At 43.2% G+C, this 23,755-nt stretch overlaps 1 protein-coding gene across 1 annotated transcript; it reads left to right on the top strand.

The window, feature by feature from the left end:
* Window positions 1–11,086: 11,086 nt before the first annotated feature.
* On the top strand, window positions 11,087–22,816 carry LOC139566750 (uncharacterized). The gene is made up of 7 exons (XM_071388039.1): window positions 11,087–11,593; window positions 11,987–12,117; window positions 12,300–12,473; window positions 14,819–14,983; window positions 15,361–15,472; window positions 15,673–15,800; window positions 20,485–22,816. Exons 1-7 carry the CDS (start codon window positions 11,317–11,319, stop codon window positions 21,379–21,381), a joined length of 1,884 nt encoding a protein of 627 aa, XP_071244140.1. The 5' UTR covers window positions 11,087–11,316; the 3' UTR covers window positions 21,382–22,816.
* Window positions 22,817–23,755: the final 939 nt, after the last annotated feature.

Here is a 23,755-nt window from a genome sequence, read left to right as displayed (position 1 = left end):
CCATTCAACCCCTCCCATTTTTCAGCCATTCCTGGACCTGTGACCAAAAACAGGCTACATATGGACAGTACCAAAATAAATGATCTAATGACTGCCTCCTCGCAGCAAAATCTGCAGAGCTGGGAAGGTTGTATTCCCCATATAAAATTATATTGGTTGCAATCATTTTGTATAATTTAAATTCAAAATTTGAATACGGCGTCGTTTTGCATGTCAATTCATTAACCATGTGCCATGGAATCGGTACCTTGAAAATCTCTCCCCAACTATTTTGCCATTTATATGGCACAGCTGTCAATTTTTTGGTCCTTAAATGAAACTGGTATATATTTTTATATATCACAATTTTCTTTAACCAATTTTGGTCTTTAATGCAGGACCGACAGATAAGTTCCTTACTTTTTCCCTCTTCCACTTGCCTCTTCCATTGTTTGTCTGACTTAACTTATCATTGCTGACTTATTTTTTACCCACATATTTAGGTCCACCATGATGGGTTTAACAACAATGAAGTCATTCTGTAACTACAGCATAGGACTCAAATGTAGTGGGGATAGGTAACACGCATACTTGCTCAAAATACGTATCAGCCAATTAAAACCATTGATGTACTTGCACGTAACATAACGCTGAATTGTAGCTGAGGTGCGTTCAGTTCGCTTGAACGTTGGAACGGTTTGTACTGAACGACACGTTTCCCCAAAACATTCTTGTACGTTCTTTAACAGACTTTGGTGGGTGTGGCTTGAAGCAATGAGTGACTTATATAAAGGGCAGTGGCCATGCTGACGGCGTTCCCCAACCCAACCCCGTTTTATAACTGGTCGTTCAGTACAGCATAGTTTCCGTTCAACTGTACGTTCCAGAATGTAAAAACATAGTAAATGCAGCCCCGGTCCCATCAGATAACATGGCACACATTAGCCCTATGCTTATCTCACCAGGTGGCAGTGATATATCCTGTAACAAATTCTTCATAAGATCTTTAAAGATCTTATACCTTATATCCTTATCCTTATATATATATATCCCCCAACCAATATTATTTCTTAAAATAGGTCAACCTTGGCCACTAAAAGGATATTATAAACCTACAAATTCAAGGTTTGCTTTTGTTCCGTTGGTCTGTAACAAAATGTTCTGTGCCAATATTGCATTGATGCATCCTTGACTAGACTACTAGCTACTACTGTTAGACATTTTCAAATGTTTTTATATATGACAAAATCACACGTTTTTGTTTCTGTTTCACACACATCCATGTGCTTTTATGGAACAAATAGAAATAAGGTCAGTTTATCGTACATCATAAGAAAAAACAAGAGCCTTATGGATTTGTCTAGTAGCAGTCATGTAGGCTACTATTATCACCATCACTTCTAGGCAGCACACTCTGCTAAAGCGGTCGACTCGAAATCTATAGTGCACTTTAACCATGAGCCCCTCACGCATCAAGATGTTTTGTGAGGAAAACAATGTTCACTGCTGGTCCTTGATGACCCCAATCAGGCCCTCGAGGACTGGAATTGCCCACCCCTGTTGTAGGCCTTCTTGTAAGTGTTGCCTACATAGGAATACAGCCTACACTAATGTGTCCTCGCCAGGAGAGGGCGTAATCACACTGGGTAAGCTCCACTAGGCTTTAACCTCACCGCACTGGAAGTCGAGGTTACAGTTAATGGGGTTCATCATAAATTCAGGTGTACCATGCAAAGTTCCATATGCATTAGTAGGTTATAGCATAAGGAGGACACTATCTGATGTGAATTAATGTAGGATATAGCTCTACTATTGATTGGACGGTGTCTGGGTGAGCCTTTTCTTGTTTGCTTATGGCCCTATACACTAGCATCTGTTTGTGGTGGTAAATAAATGGCTATGACAATTATGGATGATAACTCTTGGTAAATATACTGAACAAAATTATAAATGCCACATGCAACAATTTCATAGATTTTACTGAGTTACAGTTCATATAAGGAAATCAGTCAATCAAAATAAATTCATTAGGCACTAATCTACGGTTTTCACATGACTGGGAATACAGATATGCATCTGTTGGTCAAATACATAAAATAAAAAAATGGGACTCACAATGGGCCTCAGGATCTCGTCACAGTATCTCTGTGCATTCAAATTGCCATTAATAAAATGCAATTGTGTTTGTTGTCCGTACCTTATGCCTGCCCATACCATAACCCCTCCGCCACCATGGGGCACTCGGTTCACAATGTTGACATCAGTAAACCGCTCGCACATATGACGCCATAGAGAAATTAACATAAAATTCTCTGGCAACAGTTCTGGTGGAAATTCCTGCAGTCAACATGTGTTGTGTGACAAAACTGCACATTTTAGAGTGGTCTTTTATTATCCCCAGCACAAGGTGCATCTGTGTAATATATCATGCTGTTTATTCAGCGTCTTGATATGCAATACCTAACAGCTGGATGGATTATCTTGGCAAAGAAGAAATGCTCACTAACAGGGATGTAAACAAACTTGTGCACATTTGAGAGAAATACGCTTTTTTTATGGAACATTACTGGGATCTTTTATTTCAGCTCATGAAACATTTGACCAACACTTTACATGTTCAATCAATCAAATGTATTTATTAAGCCCTTTTTACATCAGCCAATGTCATAAAGTGCTGTACAGAAACCCAGCCTAAAACCTCAAACAGCAAGCAATGCATATGTAGAAGCACGGTAGCTAGGAAAAACTCCCTAGAAAGGCCGGATCTTAGGAAGAAACCTAGAGAGGCAACATTCTCTGAGGTCAGTCCTCTTCTGGCTGTGCCGAGTGGAGATTAAAACAGAACATGGCCAAGATGATGTTCAAACGTTCATAGATGACCAGCAGGGTCAGATAATAATAATCACAGTGGTTGTAGAGGGTGCAACAGGTCAGCACCCCAGGAGTAAATGTCAGTTAGCTTTTTATAGCCGATCATTCAGAGTTAGAGACAGCAGGTGCGGTGGAGAGAGAGAGTCCAAAACAGCAGGTCCGGAACAAGGTAGCACGTCCAGTGAACAGGTCAGGGTTCCATATCCGCAGGCAGAACAGTTGAAACTGGAGCAGCAGCATGACCAGGTGGACTGGGGACAGCAAGTAAAGGAGTCATCAGGCCAGGTAGTCCTGAGTCATGGTCCTAGGGCTCAGGTCCTCCGAGAGGAGTGAGAAAGAATAGATGGAGCGTACTTAAATTCACACAGGACACCGGGTAAGACAGGAGAAATACTCCAGATATAACAGACTGACCCTAGCCCACCGACACACAAACTATTGCAGCATAAATATTGGAGGCTGAGACAGGAGGGGTCATACCCACCGGACAGGGCCAAACAGGCAGGATATAACCCCACCCACTTTGCCAAGGCACAGCCCCCACACCACTAGAGGGATATCTTAAACTACCAACCAACTAGTTTTTTATATTTTCTGGGTCAAGGTTCGGCTTTTTCAAGAGAGGCTTTATTACTGCCACTTTTAGTGAGTTTGGTACACATCCGGTGGAAATAGAGCCGTTTATTATGTTCAACATAGGAGGGCCAAGCACAGGAAGCAGCTCTTTCAGTAGTTTAGTTGTTATAGGGTCCAGTATGCATCTTGAAGGTTCAGAGGCCAATACTATTTTAATTTATGTGTCAAGAGATATGCAGTTGAAGTCGGAAGTTTACATACACTTAGGTTGGAGTCATTAAAAATTGTTTTTCAACCACTCCACACATTTCTTGTTAACAAAGTATAGTTTCGGCAAGTCGGTTAGGACATCTCCTTTGTGCATGACAAGTCATTTGGATGTATTTCAAGGCCTACCTTCAAACTCAGGGCCTCTTTGCTTGACATCATGGGAAAATCAAAAGAAATCAGCCAAGACCTCAGAAATAAATTGTAGACCTCCACAAGTCTGGTTCATCCTTGGGAGCAATTTCCAAATGCATGAAGGTACCACGTTCATCTGTACAAGCAATAGTGCGCAAGTATAAACACCATGGGACCACGCAGCCGTCATACCGCTCAGGAAGGAGAAGCGTTCTGTCTCCTAGAGATGAACGTACTTTGGTGCGAAAAGTGCAAATCAATCCCAGAACAACAGCAAAAGACCTTGTGAAGATACTGGAGGAAACAGGTACAAAAGTGTCTATATCCACAGTAAAACAAGTCCTATATCGACATAACCTGAAAGGCCGCTCAGCAAGGCAGAAGCCACTGCTCCAAAACCGCCATAAAAAAGCCAGACTATGGTTTGCAAATGCACATGGGGACAAAGATCTTACTTTTTGGAGAAATGTCCTCTGGTCTGATGAAACAAAAATAGAACTGTTTGGCCATAATGACCATCGTTATGTTTGGAGGAAAAAGGGTGAGGCTTGCAAGCCGAAGAACACCATCCCAACCGTGAAGCATGGGGTTGACAGCATCATGTTGTGGGGGTGCTTTGCTGCAGGAGAGACTGGTGCACTTCACAAAATAGATGGCATCATGAGAAAGGAAAATTATGTGGATATATTGAAGCAACATCTCAAGACATCAGTCAGGAAATGGGTCTTCCAAATGGACAATGACCCCAAATATACTTCAAAAGTTGAGCAAAATGGCTTAAGGACAACAAAGTCAAGGTATTGGAGTGGCCATCACAAAGCCCTGACCTCAATCCCATAGACAATTTGTGGGCAGAACTGAAAAAGCATGTGTGAGCAAAGAGGCCTACAAACCTGACTCAGTTACACCAACACTGTCAGGAGGAATGGGCCAAAATTCATCCAACCTATTGTGGTGAGCTTGTGTTAGGCTATCCAAAACGTTTGACCCAAGTTAAACAATTTAAAGGCAATGCTTCCAAATACTAATTCAGTGTATGCAAACTTCTGACCCACAGGGAATGTGATGAAAGAAATAAAAGCTGAAATAAATCATTCTCACTACTATTATTCTGACATTTCACATTCTTAAAATAAAGTGGTGATCCTAACTGACCTAAGACAGGGAATTTTTACTAGGATTAAATGTCAGGAATTGTGAAAAACTGAGTTTAAATGTATTTGGCTAAGGTATATGTAAACTTCCGACTTCAACTGTATTGACTCAAGACATTTCAGCTTTTAATGTGTTATTAATTTGTAAAACTTTCAAAAAACATAATTCCACTTTGACATGATGGTGTATTATGTGAAGGTCAGTGACGACAGAAATCTCTGTGGAAAAAGTCAAAGGGTGTGAATACTTTCTGAAGGCACTAATGCATAGTTCAGTCCTTTGCTTTTTACTTCAATGCATCTTTTAGATTTATCTGTGGTTCTTAATGTCATTGCTTGCTTTTCCTATTGATAGATATACAGATTGTGTTATTTCATGGTTATAGGGTGATGGATTCTGTTAAAATGTAACATGTTTCAAGTTAAAACTGTAGTTTGTTTGTATCCTGTTTAGTGAATGATTACTGTGACTATTAATGGAGTGAAACTGTGTATATATTAATTTAGAAAGGTTGACCTTATCAGATAAGAGGAAATTGCCTAGGATCAAATCAAATCAAATCAAATTTTATTAGTCACATACACATGGTTAGCAGATGTTAATGCGAGTGTAGCGAAATGCTTGTGCTTCTAGTTCCGACAATGCAGTAATAACCAACAAGTAATCTAACCTAACAATTCCACAACTACTACCTTATACACACACAAGTGTAAAGGGATAAAGAATATGTACATAAAGATATATGAATGAGTGGTGGTACAGAACCGCATAGGCAAGATGCAGTAGATGGTATAGAGTACGGTATATACATATGAGATGAGTACTGTAGGGTATGTAAACATAAAGTGGCATAGTTTAAAGTGGCTAGTGGTACATGTATTACATAAAGATGGCAAGATGCAGTAGATGATATAGAGTACAGTATATACATATGAGATGGGTAATGTAGGGTATGTAAACATTATATTAAGTGGCATTGTTTAAAGTGGCTAGTGGTACATTTTTACATAATTTCCATCAATTCCCATTTTTAAAGTGGCTGGAGTTGAGTCAGTATGTTGGCAGCGGCCGCTAAATGTTAGTGGTGGCTGTTTAACAGTCTGATGGCCTTGAGATAGAAGCTGTTTTTCAGTCTCTCGGTCCCTGCTTTGATGCACCTGTACTGACCTCGCCTTCTGGATGATAGCGGGGTGAACAGGCAGTGGCTTGGGTGGTTGTTGTCCTTGATGATCTTTATGGCCTTCCTGTGACATCGGGTGGTGTAGGTGTCCTGGAGGGCAGGTAGTTTGCCCCCGGTGATGCGTTCCGCAGACCTCACTACCCTCTGGAGAGCCTTACGGTTGTGGGCGGAGCAGTTGCCGTACCAGGCGGTGATACAGCCCGACAGGATGCTCTCGATTGTGCATCTGTAGAAGTTTGTGAGTGCTTTTGGTGACAAGCCGAATTTCTTCAGCCTCCTGAGGTTGAAGAGGCGCTGCTGCGCCTTCTTCACGACGCTGTCTGTGTGGGTGGACCAATTCAGTTTGTCCGTGATGTGTACACCGAGGAACTTAAAACTTTCCACCTTCTCCACTACTGACCCGTCGATGTGGATAGGGGGGTGCTCCCTCTGCTGTTTCCTGAAGTCCACAATCATCTCCTTTGTTTTGTTGACGTTGAGTGTGAGGTTATTTTCCTGACACCACACTCCGAGGGCCCTCACCTCCTCCCTGTAGGCCGTCTCGTCGTTGTTGGTAATCAAGCCTACCACTGTAGTGTCATCCGCAAACTTGATGATTGAGTTGGAGGCGTGCATGGCCACGCAGTCGTGGGTGAACAGGGAGTACAGGAGAGGGCTCAGAACGCACCCTTGTGGGGCCCCAGTGTTGAGGATCAGCGGGGTGGAGATGTTGTTACCTACCCTCACCACCTGGGGGCGGCCCGTCAGGAAGTCCAGGACCCAGTTGCACAGGGCGGGGTCGAGACCCAGGGTCTCGAGCTTGATGACGAGTTTGGAGGGTACTATGGTGTTAAATGCTGAGCTGTAATCGATGAACAGCATTCTCAGAGAGAAGGGTCAGGCCAGAACAGAAGGGGGTGTGATTCTGATCTAGCTAAACAAGAGAGGACCATGGACATTCCACAGGGGAAAGGAGGGAAACTCATTGGGGTCATAAAATGTATAGCTGGGGAGGTGACACGTACAAGGGAAGAGTATAAAATGTGTTGTGAACTTTCTAAATGTATGCACTCAGCTGACTGTATCCTTGGTATTAAACACTTGAAACTTCTCTTGACCTATTGGTCTCGATTCCTTATTTCAAAGAGGTTGCAATAGAGTTTTTCTTTTTAACAAGGGACAATGACCAATGTAGCCTATTGGATTATCCTGTTGTCTGGCTGCCCACTCCGGTGGCGCTGAAATTAGCAGTAACATTATCCTTTCATCACACTGACTGGCGGTAGCTTTTTGTCCATGGTCCCAAATCGTGGTTACAATGGTTACGGTGTTGGTGTGTGCTGTTTCAATGAGTGCATCTTGGGCAACCAGTCTTCGTGGGGCTTCTCTTCATCGCGTACTTTCTTGAGTGCAAAATGACAGTTGTTGTGTATATGGCTGCATTTCAGATAGGCCAACCTTTTTGTATGTCGCAGTAGTATAGGAGCAATACCATGTGTAAACAAAAAACAAGTAGGCAAACGTACACTCTTACCATTCATTTGAATTACACAGTCAAAATATGACTACTGTAAAAGTGATGTCAATACTATGAAAACGACACAGCCTACTTTTTCGCCCCGTCCCTGCTCTCTTGCTATAGCATGTGTGTGTTGCTCTCGGAATGGGCATTTACTCTTATTCACTGCAAATTCAAATGAGCTACTGCCATGTATGATAAGGGAATTTATATGTTTAAAGTAATGATAAGAGAATCTGAATGACATTAAGAGTAATGACTAAAGTATTTCACCCTAATAGTTACAGAAGCTTAGACAATGTGTTTAGACATAATACTAGAATATTGTGAGACAGTGGGAACATTGTGTTTGTGTGTGATAAAGAGGAACTGACAACAGACATGTCTTGGTACTGTGAGACCAAAAGGACAGGAGATAAAGTTCCTCCACCCAGGGAGGAACAGATGCGCTTGTAGACTTGTAGGCGCTTGTTGGAGTTATATAAAAGGCTGTGCGCATTATATGACTTTAGAACGTTCTCGTGAATAAACAGCCAACCTTTTGCATAAGCTGAGTCTTTGCCTAATTATTATTAAACCCAGGGTCTTACAAACCTCGGGGATCGGTCAAAGCTTAAGTAATGGTTAGTTATCATCACTGGGATTGAAAATTCTCGTGACAATGTAGAACATTTCACATCAGCTATGACTATGGAGTATGCACTTAGTTTGATTTAATTAGCTTTTCTGAAACGCTATCATACAGAAAATATTGCGCAACTGGAGAAGTGGCGGCTTGGTTACGCTCATTGTGTCACAAATTCAACAGAAATATAGCCTATAGTTAAGCAATAAGGCACGAGGTGGTGTGGCACATGGCCAATATTTCACGGCTAAGGGCTGTTCTTTGGCACCATTAGCAGCCATTAGCCATGGTATATTGGCCATATACCACGAACCCCCGTGGTACCTTATTGATATTATAAACTGGTTACTAAAGTAATTAGAGCAGTAAAAATAAATGTTTCGTCATACCCATGGTATATGGTCTCATATACCATGGCTGTCAGCCAATCAGCATTCAGGGCTGGAACCACCCAGTTTATAATTCTAATGGAAGTTTAAGCTATGAAGCCTGTAAGAATTTTTGATAAGCTATTGGTGCTCATCCTGTCAAGCTGATATGTGCGTGTTGGTAGGCGCAAATTATGTGTATGCCTACGGCAGCATTTCGGATACACATGTAGTAGTGGGGCGCATGTATTTCTTGTGTTATTATATAAAGCAACGGTTGTGATTGCATAAGCCTACGTTTAGGTACATTTGAACAGTAGTAGGACCAATCTACCTTGTGTTGTTATGGCTCCAAAGCAATACTAGTTGTACTCCCACCCCCATGGATTTAAAATGTCCCCCTCTGGCATGTCATCCTGCTTCCAGGTCGGTTAAATCAAAAACACGAAGTGTCTGCGGCACTCCAGGGCCAGGGTTGCCGACATTGGGCCATCAGTAGTTACCACAGTCATAAAGTCATAAACCCAGGCTATTTCTACAATTTATCTTCTTAAAATGTGATTTTAAACCTAACCTTGACCTAGCTCTTGAAAACTCGAGGCAATATTCTGCATTCTCCTTACAGTTCAGCCATTAGCTTCGCCCACAACTGGCTCATGTGAACTACAATCCAGACGCTGTGTTTTAACGTTTAGAAACATCAATAATCATAGTTTGCGGTGTGGCTTTCGAAATATATGGCCCTTATCTTTCATCAGCGAGAAAGAATCATTCAAATATAAAAGATACATTTACTGTAGCAGTTTTGCACAGAACCATACAGCTACGGGTGCCTCCATCAGACCAAGCTACACTTGCCGAGTTATGCTTACATGCTGACTACACCGCTCATGTCGCGTGCTTTGCAAAATAAATTTAGACATACATGTTATTCAATTATTGCACCCACACTGCTCGCGAGCGTCTGCGTTGCCAAGGGCTAAAATAGAAGTCAGATCTATTTCTAATGCAGATCGCGCTGCAAGGCCTGCCTCTCCCATTTCCTCATTGGTTTGTAGAAGCAGGTAACATGCCATCTCCTCATTGGTTATATCCATCTGGGTGACTGAAAGACGAACGAGGTCAGTGGCGGTAATGCACCTAATTTATGACAGTTGCCAATAGCAATCTAAAGTCAAGAGAAGAAAAAGCCTGGAAGGAAGAGCGATGACTAGAAACGATTCGGTTGACCGTTTTATGTGGTTATATTGGTTATACCCATGTGGGTGACTGAAAGACGAACGAGGTCAGTGGCGGTAATGCACCTAATTTATGACAGTTGCCAATAGCAATCTAAAGTCAAGAGAAGAAAAATCCTGGAAGGAAGAGAGATGACTAGAAACGATTCGGTTGACCGTTTTATGTGTGAATTAATTGGCGGAGTAGAGGACCTTGTGCATTTCAGGTAAAATAACAACTCAATTTTTATATCCCAGGACAAATTAGCTAGCAACAGCAAGCTAGCTGAAAAGGACAAATTAGCTAGCAAGTGCAAGCTTGCTAGCTAAATTTCCATAAATGTTTAATGCTTTTCGACCTGTCCCCAAATTAATATAATTGGTTCAGAGTTTGTTTTGATATTTTGACCTGCGTGTCATGATTGCGTTTGGTGTGGGGGGACAAAATACATTTATGCACGGCATGGTCATTACACAGGTGCACCTTGTGCTGGGGACAATAAACGGCCTCTCTAAAATGTGCAGTTTTGTCACATAACAATGCCACAGATGTCTCAAGTTTTGAGAGAGCATGCAATTGGCTTGCTGAATGCTGGAATGTCCACCAGAGCTGTTGCCAGATAATTAAATGTAAATTTCTCTACCATAAGCCGCCTCCAACATCGTTTTAAAGAATTTGGCAGTACATCCAACAGGACTAAAAACCGCAGACAGAGTGTAACCACGCTAGCCCAGGACCTCCACACCCGGCTTCTTCACCTGGGGGAATCGTCTGAGACCAGCCACCCGGACAGCTGATGAAACTTTTGTGTATTTCTGTCTGTAATAAAGCCCTTTAGTGGGGAAAACGTATTCTGATTGGTTTGGCCTGGGTCCCCAGTGGGTGGGTTGGTGGCTGGCCTGGATGCCAAGTAGGTGGGCCTATGCGTTCCCAGGCCCAGTCATGTGAAATCCATAGATTAAGGCCTAATGAATTTATTTCAATTGACTGATTTGCTTATATGAACTGCAACTTGTATGTTCCACTGGATGTCATAAGGTGAATGCACCAATTTGTAAGTCGCTCTGGATAAGAGCGTCTGCTAAATGACTTAAATGTAAATGTAAATGTATGTTGCTTTTATTATTTTTTTCAGTATATATATATATATATATATAAATAAATAATGTGTGTTCCTAGCCCATGACTCCTCCGACCTGTGAACGGCAGCAAGCAATATACAACATAGCGTCTAGTCTGCCGGAAACTCACACTAAGAAGACATAAACGGAAGTGAACAGTGACCAAGTTAGCGTTTTTATTGCTGTTATTTAAACATTTATTAACACCCTAGAAAATACGAGTCTTTAACTGCACAGCATCACATACTTACCCCACGTAGTGTTTAATTCGCGTTGCAGACAGGACTTAGTTGATAGATGTTATCTACATAACGCTAGCTAAAATGTCTAACTGTATGGTTTATCACGCTCAAATAGCCTCCATCATGGAGGTGCTAGCGAATGCAGCCGTGGCAGAGATATGTAAAGTCGTAGACGACGATTATGCAGTGTTTCGTTTGGAAATAACTCAAAGCCAGAAAGAAAACAGAGGATTGCGGAGGAAACTACTGGAAATGAAGGTCGCACGGGAGCGCGCAGAGAGGACGACGCGAGAGCGCGTCCTTGCCAGTCGTCCCAATACTGTCAAGATCTTCGACCGGTACAGGGGATTGGCAAGAGGTACATTTTGCTGAAGGCTGAGGATGCGCAGCCTGTCGCCGTTCATATATCGCGCAGTGCCTGTTGCCCCGTTCCTCTTTGTGTTACCAAGAATTTGGTCTTGGTCAGTTTTTGTATTGTATGGAATTATTCCCCTGATTACTTAGCTATCTTGCGCAAATACACAATATCATATTCTAACCAGATTTGGGACTTTCTGCATTTCCTATTATTTAGTCAACGAAAACAATGTGATGCATAGAACATAACACATCGATCAATAAATAGTATATCAAGAAGTTATGAGACCTTACATCCTTGCCAATTGTAGACAGTGACAATATTGTACAATATACCATTGAGCATTGACAGTACCTAACCTAACCACCTCTTTTCCCCCAATCACTCTCTCAGGTGAAGGACATCTCACTGGAGGCCACAGGAGCTCTGTGAAGCCAGCGGAACACAATACATGGAGAGATGACCAACCAATCACTGTTGATGAAGGGAGTGGAACCTCAACCCAGCACGTTGTCATGATAGAGGTTAGTGTAATAGTTCTGCATAAAAAAAATAAAGTTACTTTGTAAATCGATGTGGCCTGGTTATCTCAGAAAGGCTCCCCTCAGCTTTCACTTGCTTAAATGTACATCCTCATTCATCTCCCATAGGGGAGCTTATGAGACTTCCCTACAACATTGTTATCCTTGTTATCTTCTTGTGTCAGTCTGCAGATGCAGAGGCTGCAGGTCCTGTGGTCAAGCAGGAGAGGTCTGAAGGAGAAGAAATCCAACGGCACAGCAGAGACATCCAGACTGGAGCGTCTGGAGCACCCCCTATAGCCACGGAGGACCCTACCACCACCCCAGCACAGCCAAGGGCCCGACGCAGCATCACGGAGGTCAGTGGAACGCCGAACGCCGTCCTCAAGTCAGAGACGGAGACCAAGACTTTAACACACAGGCAATTACACACAGGATCTGACCATAGATCAGACCCAGAGGGGCTGGGGAGACTGTGCCGTCCTCCTGCTCACGGCTGAGTATTTACCGGTAATTCACCAGAGCCAGAGGACAGTTCATTCCCATGGGGATGATGACGCATTAGACACTGGCGGTGATGATCAGTCTTGTTCTTACGCTACAGAGACGGACCCTGGTAACCTATCCTTGGGTTTAGAGACACAGACTGATCTGTCTAGAGGGGACTGGAACTGGTACAGTAGTAGTGTATCCTCTGAAGGGTGCCTTGATAAGAAAGGGGAGGTTATAGTGGTAGATGAGGTGACTGTGAAAATGGAGGGTGACGCTCCTACCACATGGAAGGCAGATAGTCACCTTGGAGACAGACACTCACAGGGCAAAGATTTCTTACATTATAGGGAAAGCTTAGAGACAAATCCAAACGTCGCGACCCACTCCCCTTTAGACGCATTCAGGAATCTAGACCAGTGTCCACGTTGATGGCACCTTCTGATTCACATGGCTGCGTCCTTTTTGATCAGGTATTGAACTCAATCGACAGGGCTTGAGCCCAGGCTCAGGGAGGAGGAGCCACATCAGGTAATAGTAAAAAGAAACGTTTCCTCTGCATGTTCTGTAACAAAGGCTTCAGCTGCCCCCAGAAGGTGGAGATCCACCAGAGGGTCCACACAGGAGAGAAATCCTTCAGCTGCACCCAGAAGGTGGAGATCCACCATAGGGTCTACACAGGGGAGAAACCCTTCAGCTGCCCCCAGAAGGTGGAGATCCACCAGAGGGTCTACACAGGGGTGAAACCCTTCAGCTGCCCCCAGTGTGAGAAGAGGTTCTCCCACCAGGACACCCTGAAGAGGCTGTACCATTGAGAGCATCTTGACTGGCTGCATCACTGCTTGGTATGGCAATAGCACCGCCCTAGATCGCATTGCGCTGCAGAGCGTGGTGCGGACAACCCAGTACATCCAGGACCTCTATATCAGGCGGTGTGAAAGGAAGGCCCGGAAAATAGTTTAAGACTCCAGCCGCCAAGCTATAGACTGTTCTCTCTGCTTCAGCACGGCAAGCGGTACCGGTGCATCAAGTCTGACATCAACAGCTTCAAGCCATAAGCCTGCTAAATAGCTAACAAAATGGCTACATGGACCATCTGGGTTGACCCTTGTATTTTATTTTTGCATTGTCTCTATACACACTCGCGCACACTCCAGAACACACACAAACACCCAATTCATAATTTGCTCACACACACAATATGCACATACATTTATACTGACTCTACACCCACTCGCATACATTCATCATATACGCTGCTGCTACTCTGTTTATCATATATCCTGATGCCTTGTCACCTTACCCCTATACATATCTACCTCTGTCACTCCAGTATCACTGCAAATTGTAATATGCTACTGGAACTGACTGACTCTGTATATAGTATGCTTATTTACTTTTTCCTTATGTTATTTTTAGTATTACATTGTTATTGATTACTGTATTGCTGGGTTTAGAGATTACAAGAAAGGCATTTTACTGTACTTGTGCCGGCGACATTAAAACTTGAAGAAAGGAGAGAAAGGCCATTTGCCTGTACACACTGCAGGAAGAGGTTCTTCCGAGAGGAACTACCTAAGGATACACCAGCAGAGAATACATTCCACTCTATAAAATAGAAAGTTACCATTCCACACGATAGCTTCTGACGTTTAAATCAAACCCTGCATTAATGACAAAGATACAGTTGTGTCGTTGTCAGCAGGAAAAAATCCATAGCTTTTGTGTGACATAAGCCTAAAAAGTCTGCTTCATATTGCGTTTGTGCTGTGTAGGTTATATAATATTCACAGATTTTCCCAAAGACACTGTTAATGAATGCAGTTTATCAAGTTCAAGACGATTTTTTTTTTGCGTGTGTGGTTTTCATATAGTGTATTTAACACTTGTTTAATAAACACAAAATGGGATCTTTTATTCTTAGACTTTCTCTGAGACTCTTAGACACTAACAAACACCTACTGTACACGTCAAAATAGTTTGTCTGATGATGACTTTTGACTTATCATAGCTGACTTATTTTTACCCACAACAACATATTTATGTCCACCATGATGGGTTTAACAACAATGAAGTCCTTCTGTAACTACAGTACAGGACTCAAACGTGGTGGGGATGGGTAAACACTCCATGTTGAAAGTGTGTTTATTATCTCTGTGTGTACGTACCTGAGGGAGAGTATGTCTGTGTAATCTGTATCACCTGTCTCTTCCAGGAGGAGGAGGGTCCAGAGGTGCTGCTGATGAATGAGGAGGGGTGTGAGGAGGGTCTGGGGAACCCTGAGGGGACCATGGTCATGGAGGACAACCAGACTACACCTCCTCCTGAACCCACAGAGGAACCAGCTGAGCAGCACAGGACCACACACAGTCTCACTGAGGTGAGCCCACTGTGAACTACTGTCTGAATGGTATTAGGTCAGGGTCCATATCCACAAAGCCTCTCAGAGTTGGAGTGATGATCTAGGATCAGTTTTGCCTTTTAGATCATAATGAATAAGACTATATAGACAGGTGAGGACCTGATACTCGATCAGCACTTCTACTCTGAGACTCTTTGTGGATACAGGCCCAGATCTTGATTAAGTGTGGGACCATGCCTTTCAATTATCAAACCATTGAAGATAGTCAAGTAGACAAATCAACTAACGTGTTTGCATAGTACTCATAGCAATCCCTCATTGCCCAATCACAAGATAGCAGGGTGCTCATATCAGATTTCTTGATCCAACATCCTCTCACTCTGTATCTCTTACAGTCAGTAGACATGGAGGATGGGAAGCCTGATCTGCTGCTGGTCAAAGAGGAGACAATAGAAGACGGACCAGAGAGCATTGATCTGCTGAGTGGACTAAAGATGGGGGAGCAAGGTAAGAGAGACATGCATATACAGAACATAATAGATATACTTCAATGGGAATAGTGATGCACCTGGCTATTATTTTCTCTTCATTCATCAAATTGAGTCAATACAATGTAGGTTTACATACTAAATTATAATGTATGAACTTGACCAGGTCATTAACTCATGCTATGTTTATAAAGTCTAATTTGAAACCTCTTCCTGCAGGTGATTGGCTGGAGGATAACAGAGAAGACTGGGTGGCCGTCTTAGATTCCCAGACCCAGACCGGTGCGGCCAAGGGCCCGCAGGACGATATCACTAAGCAGGCCAGGACCAGAGGTGACATAGTGGAGGTCAGTGGATGGGACAGCGTCCTCAACTCTGTATTGGGGAACAACACAGGGTCCATATTCCAGTTGAAACAGACAGTTGAAAACAAAACACCCAAACTTAGCCTTCATTACAACAGACTGGCTGAGACCAGGGTGAAGTGTAGATTTGGTCTGCGGGGACGGGGAGGTGTCTGTATGAGAACAGACACAGACTCGGCTAGCGATGCTCCGTCCTGCTCCTATAGTTGTGATTCAGAGAGACTGATGGGGCCTCAGGTTAACCCCCTAACAGGTGCTACCTTCAGCCTGCCTTCTATAGGATCTATCAACTGGAACATGGACCCTGTGACAACACAGACACTGGCCGTGTCCGAATACCCATAATAGCGTACTACATACTGTACTTAAACTGCATAGTATGTACTCATTGTCATACTATTTATGACGTAATGTTCTGTAAAAAATATGCCGTATGCCATGACTGTTGCGTACTACTTTTCTACAGCTTCGCAAATATAACTGGGTAGCTTGGTTAAATATGAAGTTGTCGCTCAACAACTGCAAGCTTATCGGGTATCCAGCTAACTTCAAGTCCTACGAGCAGAAAATCATTGTCACAGATCAAAAGGAAAAATGTCTTCAATAATACATATCATAGCAAAGAAACGGGATTCAAACATGTAAAAATACATTTGAACGCATTAAATTGTCCACCAGCAATAGTAGCTTGTCAAGGTTAAGTTTTCACTCTCAATTTCTCAAATGACTCTCTCTAAAGTCTTGGCACCTTTAGGTTTGAATTTCAGTCTGATGGGGGGGGTGCTTAAAGGCAGGTGCTTGTATAGAAAACCTGAGATTGGTCACTTTCACTGGAGTGGACGAACTAACAAATTCCTGCCCTAGGCCAGTCCAGTGTTGTGATTGGCTATTACGTAGCCTGCAACTTGTGTGATTGCTTGAGCCGTCTGTTTGTGGGCCTTCAGATGCAATACAGTGCCGTCTGTTTAGCTAGCTTGCCAGCTTAAATTCAAATAGGTATACTATAACTTAAGTTGAGTGCAATCTACTCACTAAAGATAGATAGCTATTTGTTCACCAGCAATGTTTGTCTGTAAAATGAAAGCAACGAGTCCACTAATTGAAGGCAGGATCCAATATTTACGGTATTAAGCCCAAGGACTCACGCACACAGCACATGGGGATGTTGAACTATATGAAGACCCCAAGGGGACAATCTGCTACCTGCTACAGTTCATACAGTACATAACTTTTCATAATTTATTAGCTCTGCTTTATGACATTTTAAAAGTCATTATATATATTTTTTTAAATATATTTCATACTTTTATTTCAAGTTATATTTCATACTTAATAAATTATGAAAAGTTATGTTTGTCTGTAAAATGAAAGCAACGAGTCCACTAATTGAAGGCAGGATCCAATATTTACGGTATTAAGCCCAAGGACTCACGCACACAGCACATGGGGATGTTGAACTATATGAAGACCCCAAGGGGACAATCTGCTACCTGCTACAGTTCATACAGTACATAACAGGTCCCAAATAACAGAATGTAATCTGACGTGAATATGATAAACCAGCTAAACATGTCAGAATCAGCTTTATTCCCCAAATATATTTGCATGTACAGGAATTTGACTCTGAAATGGTGCTGCCACAATAAACAGACAAAATATATAGACTCAGAATTTCCACAGATCCACAAAACTTTAGACTAAACTATAAGCTACATGATAAATGATGCATGTAAGCGATATGCAGAGAGTGCAAAGAGCAATGTGCAGCTCTAGGATGATGGTGCAGGGTGCAAAGTCCATAGACGAGAGAATCATCGTGAACCAGGTGGCCGGTTGGTGAGGGCCACGGCTCGGTGGAAGAAACTGTTTAGGTGGCGGGGCGGGTTTTGGTCGTGATTGACCTGAACCGTTTGGAAGAGATGGTGGAAGGGGTCGGCGATGATCTTTCCTGTACGGTTCCTTGCCCTAGAGTCATGTAAGACCTCAATGGAGGGCAGGTGGCAGCCAATAACCCTCTCAGCAGACCGGCCAATCATTGCAATGATCGAGGAGGTGAGGATGGACTCGATGATGGTCGTTTAGAACTGAATCAGTATATACAGCATTCAAAGGAGGACTGAGGTAAAAACAATGCCATGCATTCACCAAACATTGCACTGAGAAACAGATTTGATGTATAGTAATTGGCTGATTGGGAACCATCATTGTCTATCAATTACAGAATCTTGAACGATTTCAATTTGGCATTGAAAGTTTTACAGTCTAATACAGGGGTCAAATCGTATAGGGAGTTTCATCAAATTTCATCAGCAAGCCAGAGCCATCTGTGGAAAAATCATACGTAGAACAAAGATAAGCGCATCATTCAACATAAGATTCCACCTAAAACAATGACATGACCATGTCCCAATTAATCTCTGCTCAACTCCTCACTTCCTCTACTCGCATCCTTCTCAAAACCCATTTGAAGAGGTCTGAGGCGAGGAACCTTGGGTCGTCTCCTCCAATGGGGTTTTAGGAGGAGCCATGGCCTTTCCTTGCATCCATAGCTCTGTTTATGAATTTGAGAGTGGTTCACAGAAACAGTGGTGGGGAGTACGCTTTGTTATTGTTTCAACTGCTGTTGGTCGCTTTAAGAAACATGTAAATTATCATACAAGTATGTTTAAGCGTACATGACTGTTGGGAGTGCGGTGCCATACCTTTAGCTCCCAGGTGCAGCAGAGCTGACACACTGAAGATGAAGTTGTGCCGGATGTCTTGACCACCCCCTGGCTGTTCTCCAGACAGCGGTAGCACTGGAACGAGTCCCAGGCACTGTTTGTGGCCACGTCACCTCCCTCAGTGAAGATCTCCAGGTTCTTACAGTGGGGCAGCAGCATAATCTATAGAGAGGGCAGAACGATACAGGAGATGGAATTAGATTAAGTATGGAGTGGAAGTCCCAATGTACAATCCTTGTACAATCCATAGATATTGGTAAAAAGGTAAACACCGACCTGTCTCCTGAGGGGGGGGGGGGGAGAGAGCGAGAGAAAGAGAACAAGTTGTCAGGAAATGTCACAGTTCAAAGGGAGTTTAAATGTTTTAACACCTTACTGTTGCAATCAAGGTAACAGTCCATTTTGTTAAGACTGCTGTGGCTGTAGGCAACTACGGATGATAATTTAGCCAAATAATAACACGCAATTTGGGACTGAGCCGAGCTGTACCAATCCACGCCACTTGTCAGTCAGCATGGCTCCGTGTTGACTTAGCTACAAGCATTTTGCTACACTCGCATTAACATCTGCTAACGCATTAACATCTGCTGTGACCAATAACATTTGATTCGACTTGAATGCTCTTAGTTCAATCAATCACATTTATTTATAAAGCCCTTTTTACATCAGCCAATGTCACAAAGTGCTATACAGAAACCCAGCCTAAAACCCCAAACAGCAAGCAATGCAGATGTAGAAGCACGGTGGCTTGGAAAAATTCCCTAGAAAGGCAGGAACCTAGGAAGAAACCTAGAGAGGAACCAGGCTCTGCGGGGTGGCCAGTCCTCTTCTGGCTGTGCCGGGTGGAGATTATAACAGTACACGGCCAAAGATGTTCAAACGTTCATAGATGACCAGCAGATTCAAATAATAATAATCAGTGGTTGTAGCGGGTGCAACAGGTCAGCACCTCAGGAGTAAATGTCGGGACAAGGTAGCACGTCAGGTGAACAGGTCAGGGTTTCATAGCCGCAGGCAGAACAGTTGAAACTGGAGCAGCAGCATGACCAGGTGGACTGGGGACAGCAAGGAGTCATCAGGCCAGGTAGTCCTGAGGCATGGTCCTAGGGCTCAGGTCCTCCGAGAGGAGAAAGAGAGAGAATTAGAGGGAGCATACTTCAATTCACACAGGACACCGGATAAGACAGGAGAAATACTCCAGACATAACAGACTGACCCCCCAAAAAATGTAATAATACAAATATGTAAATAACATTGAATTGCACATATTGAGGTATATACAGTACCAGTCAAACGTTTGGACACCTACTCATTCCAGGGTTTTTCTTTTTACATTGTAGAATAATAGTGAAGACATCAACTATATATTTTATGTTTGAGATTCTTCGAAGTAGCCACCTTTTGCCTTGATGTCTTCACTATTGTTCGACAATGTAGAAAATACTAAAAATAAAATAAAAACCCTGGAATGAGTAGGTGTCCAAACGTTTGACTGGTACTGTATATACCTCAATATGAGCAATAGTGCCTTACTTCATGTTTACTTGACATTAAGTTGTGAAGCTGTGTGTAATGTTGTATTGAACCTTTTCCAAAGTATTCTAAAATTCATTTTATCAAAGCGAGGGTACCAGATTTACAGAAAAGTTATAGTGTTACCATAGTGAGAAGTTATTCTTGTCACGTATCGTTTTGTGCAATAAATGTGATTGTAATGCCATTTTGTTTAAATTAAATACTAAATTCACTCGGTGCTGTCTGACTTGGTTATTTTTGTATCATTGCAAAGATTCCAATGGCTCCATATTGTTAGGTACTTAAATCACAGTGTTAGAGATGGGCTTGACTGTGGTTAATATTTTATAATAATGTCATGTTTGTGTGTAAAGCAAAGAGTTTCTTACATAAACCTTTATGCTTTTCTGTACCATCTTTGTTTGCAGTCTGCAGTCCATGAAGACTTGCTGATATCCGGTGTTACTGGCGGGAGAGACTGGACCTCTGAAGCGGCTGGTCACAAACCCTGGCACCAGATTATGGATCAGGAGCCGTCGCTCTTCCTTCCAGAGTCAGAACCAGAACCCAACCGTGAGGAACAGAGACTCCACCACAACCACTACACAGAACACAACCAGTGGACAGGTGGACTAAACAACCTCAGTCCTGTTGGTCATCAGAGAGACAGAGGCTCCAGTCAGCAATCCAGTATGCAGCCCAGGCCCTTCTCGTCACGGTCTCAGTGCAGTGATGAAGCAGGGCCTGGGGCTGATAGAGATAGACCCTCCTGTTCCTATGATACAAACACCACAGTATCCATGATTAACAGAGCAGGTCACCCTGGGCTTCACTCTTCACAGAGAGCTGTGCGAGACCCCCCTGGTGGGAGTCTAACAGGAAGTCTGTCTTCTCCTTCAGGGTCACATCTAATGCCTGGTGACTGGGTCCATAGAAGGCCTGGACCTGGGTCTAGCCTTCCGCAGTTACCTCATGATTACACCACCAATACAGACAAGGTCAGGATGGGCGTTCACCTAGCCTATAACACAGCACACAATCCCAACAACACCCAAACAATGGCTAGAGGTCAAGGAGGGAGCTTAAAGACTAACCACTTGAGGGTGGTGACTCCCGTTTCTACCTCTGGTGTCATTGGGTCACAACGTGGGAGGCCGAGCATTAGGACGGACACCGACAAGCCGTACGTCTGCCCCACGTGTGGAAAGCGCTTTACTGAGGCTAACTATGTGAAGCAGCATCAGACCGTTCACACCCTTCAAGTGCAGACTAAACTACAAGAGCTTATCAGACATAGGAGTGTCCACAACGGGGAGAAATCGTAGCAGTGTGTCTTCAGATGTACGCAGGGGATGTCAGGGAATCATTCTTTAGCTGACATATTATAGTTATCATGTGAAGTGTCTTGGGGTAAGAGGGTAATTAACAACATACCCCCTCATTAACACTTTGTTAACTTGTTTTTAAGAGACAGTACATCTAGGCTAGAACAAGGACAGTTGAATATTTACCTTATTGAGGTGATGTCGATGGAATAGTCATTATATTATTTTCTACTCTATTCTTGCTAACACACTGTTCTTTCTAAACAAGTCTGCTCTCAGCTTGAAAGATACTGATCATAAGAGATTTGATGTGTAATGTAATAAGCAGTACCGTATTTCAAAGAACAGCGTAAATAACTTTATTTAACCACACCCTTTGAACTATTCGCCAACCAATAAGGACCACAGCCTTAACTTGTGGATTATGGAGAGTCTATGCTAATGGTGCCACGTCAGACACTCTACTCACTTGCACAGGTTCACCACAAGGGTGCCACCCCTCCTTTTTATTTTCTACACCAATGACTGAGTGCCCACACCAACCGCCATTTTATGAAGTTTGCCGATAACTCAGTCCTCCAGCCCCTCCTCTCAAGAGCCTGACCATGGCCCAGCCATCCAGGACTTCATTGACTGGTGTGGCAGTACGCTGCTGGAGTTGAATGTCTTTAAGACAAAATACAATTATTGTCGACTTCAGGAGGAAGCCCGCCAGTATGATGATCATTGATGGAGAGGAGGTGGACAATGTGGACCAGTATAAATATCTTGGTACCATCTTTGATAACACCCGGAAGTTTGAGCAAAACACAGACGACCATCATCAAAATAGCAGACACAATACTTCCTCAGGAAACTGAACTCATTAAGTGTCCACAAATCAATATTGCAATCATTTTTACAGTTCTTTCAACGAGAGCATTCTGTGTTGTCCTTCGTATGCTGTTTTACATCCCTCTCTGTCAAGAACAGATACTGCCTTCAAGCCATTGTGAACACCTGCTCAAAGATCACCGGGCTGCCTTTCAGAAGTCTGGAGGAAAGCCTATGACATTGTGGAGGAGAGCACCGTGTCCTCAACCCGCAGCTCCATCTGCTCCCCTTTGGGACGTCGCCTGTGCTTTCTCAAGTGTTCCACCAATAGGCGCAGTGCATTGTTTGTGCCCGAGGCCAATCGCCTGGTTAACAGGACAATTAATGAAGACCTAGGGACTATTCTGGAGATAATTAATGGCAGGGCTAAACTAAGAACTGTGGCTACCATGGACTTAAAATGGCACCATGCACTTTTAACTGATGCCTTAGTTTTTTGGGGGGCTCTTACTTTAAAAGAAATATACTGTGTGTGTGTTTGTCCTGTCTGAAGCACCGTCAGCCCTGAACAAATTGCCTCTCGGGATGAATAAAGTTGTATTCTAAGTTTTGAGAAGTAGAATTGTTGCGCTTTTCTTTTTCTTTCGTGCATCCTTTGCCCAGAGGCAGCGGGCGCTCCGTGTCACACTCCTCAGGATCGACCTGTGTCGTGCTTTGCTCTCTGGAGCAGGTAGCATTGAGTGTAGAGGTGGATCAACTGAAAATGAATATTTCTGGTGTTTGTGACGCCTGCCGTTTGTTGAGACGTAGATCCGGTGGCAATGGCAAGACTGAGAATACCCTATCTGTCTTGAACTATGACACAGAGTTTCTACCTGATACGGTCAGGTTAGGTCATATTTGCTATTCTGTGAGGCCTATGTTCCGAACCCGCTATGGTGCTTCAGTTGCAAAGGATTCAGACACGTTGCAGCAATGTCTAGAGGGGAGATCCCACAATGTGAGAAATGTGCAGGAGGGCATAGTCAGAGAGTGTTGGGATAGACAGAATTCGAGTGGTGCAGAAAGTGTCCTATGCTGAGGCAGTGAAGAGAATAGAGGACAGCCCAAGGGTGAGTGAATAGGCCTGAAGAGAGAGCACCAGAGAGGATGAGTTTTAGTAAAGTAGGGTATCTTGCATTTATTGCTACGGTTATTAACTGTCCTGCACTGATGGAGTGTAAATCCCAGAAAATACAGTTAACTGCCAAAATAATGGAAACAATTGAGTAAATGAGGGATGCAAAGTATATTGAAAGCAGATGCTTCCACACAGGTTTGGTTCCTGAGTTAATTAAGCAATTAACATCCCATCATGCTTAGGGTCATGTGTAAAAATACTGGGTAGGCCATTATTTTGGCTACCGTGGCTATGCCTCCATAGGATGACAATGTCCCCATTCACAGGGTGCGAGTGGTCACTGAATGGTTTGATGAGCATGAAAATTGTGTAAACCATATGCCATGGCCATCTCAGTAACCAGATATCAACCAACTTGAACACTTATGGGAGATTCTGGAG

This window comes from Salvelinus alpinus, chromosome 39 (genome assembly GCF_045679555.1).
Source record: "Salvelinus alpinus chromosome 39, SLU_Salpinus.1, whole genome shotgun sequence".
NCBI lineage: Eukaryota > Metazoa > Chordata > Actinopteri > Salmoniformes > Salmonidae > Salvelinus > Salvelinus alpinus.
The sequence above is the reverse complement of the archived record's forward strand: the minus strand, read 5'-3'. Positions and strand labels throughout refer to the sequence as shown.

What these genes read in the sequence shown, in the direction of transcription:
- LOC139566750 (XM_071388039.1), top strand. Translation starts at nt 11,317, where the DNA reads ATGTCTAACTGTATGGTTTATCACGCTCAAATAGCCTCCATCATGGAG. An exon ending in CCCGACGCAGCATCACGGAG is followed by an intron (nt 12,474 to 14,818) that starts GTCAGTGGAACG and finishes TGTCTCTTCCAG; the next exon opens with GAGGAGGAGGGTCCAGAGGT. An exon ending in CCAGAGGTGACATAGTGGAG is followed by an intron (nt 15,801 to 20,484) that starts GTCAGTGGATGG and finishes CTTTGTTTGCAG; the next exon opens with TCTGCAGTCCATGAAGACTT.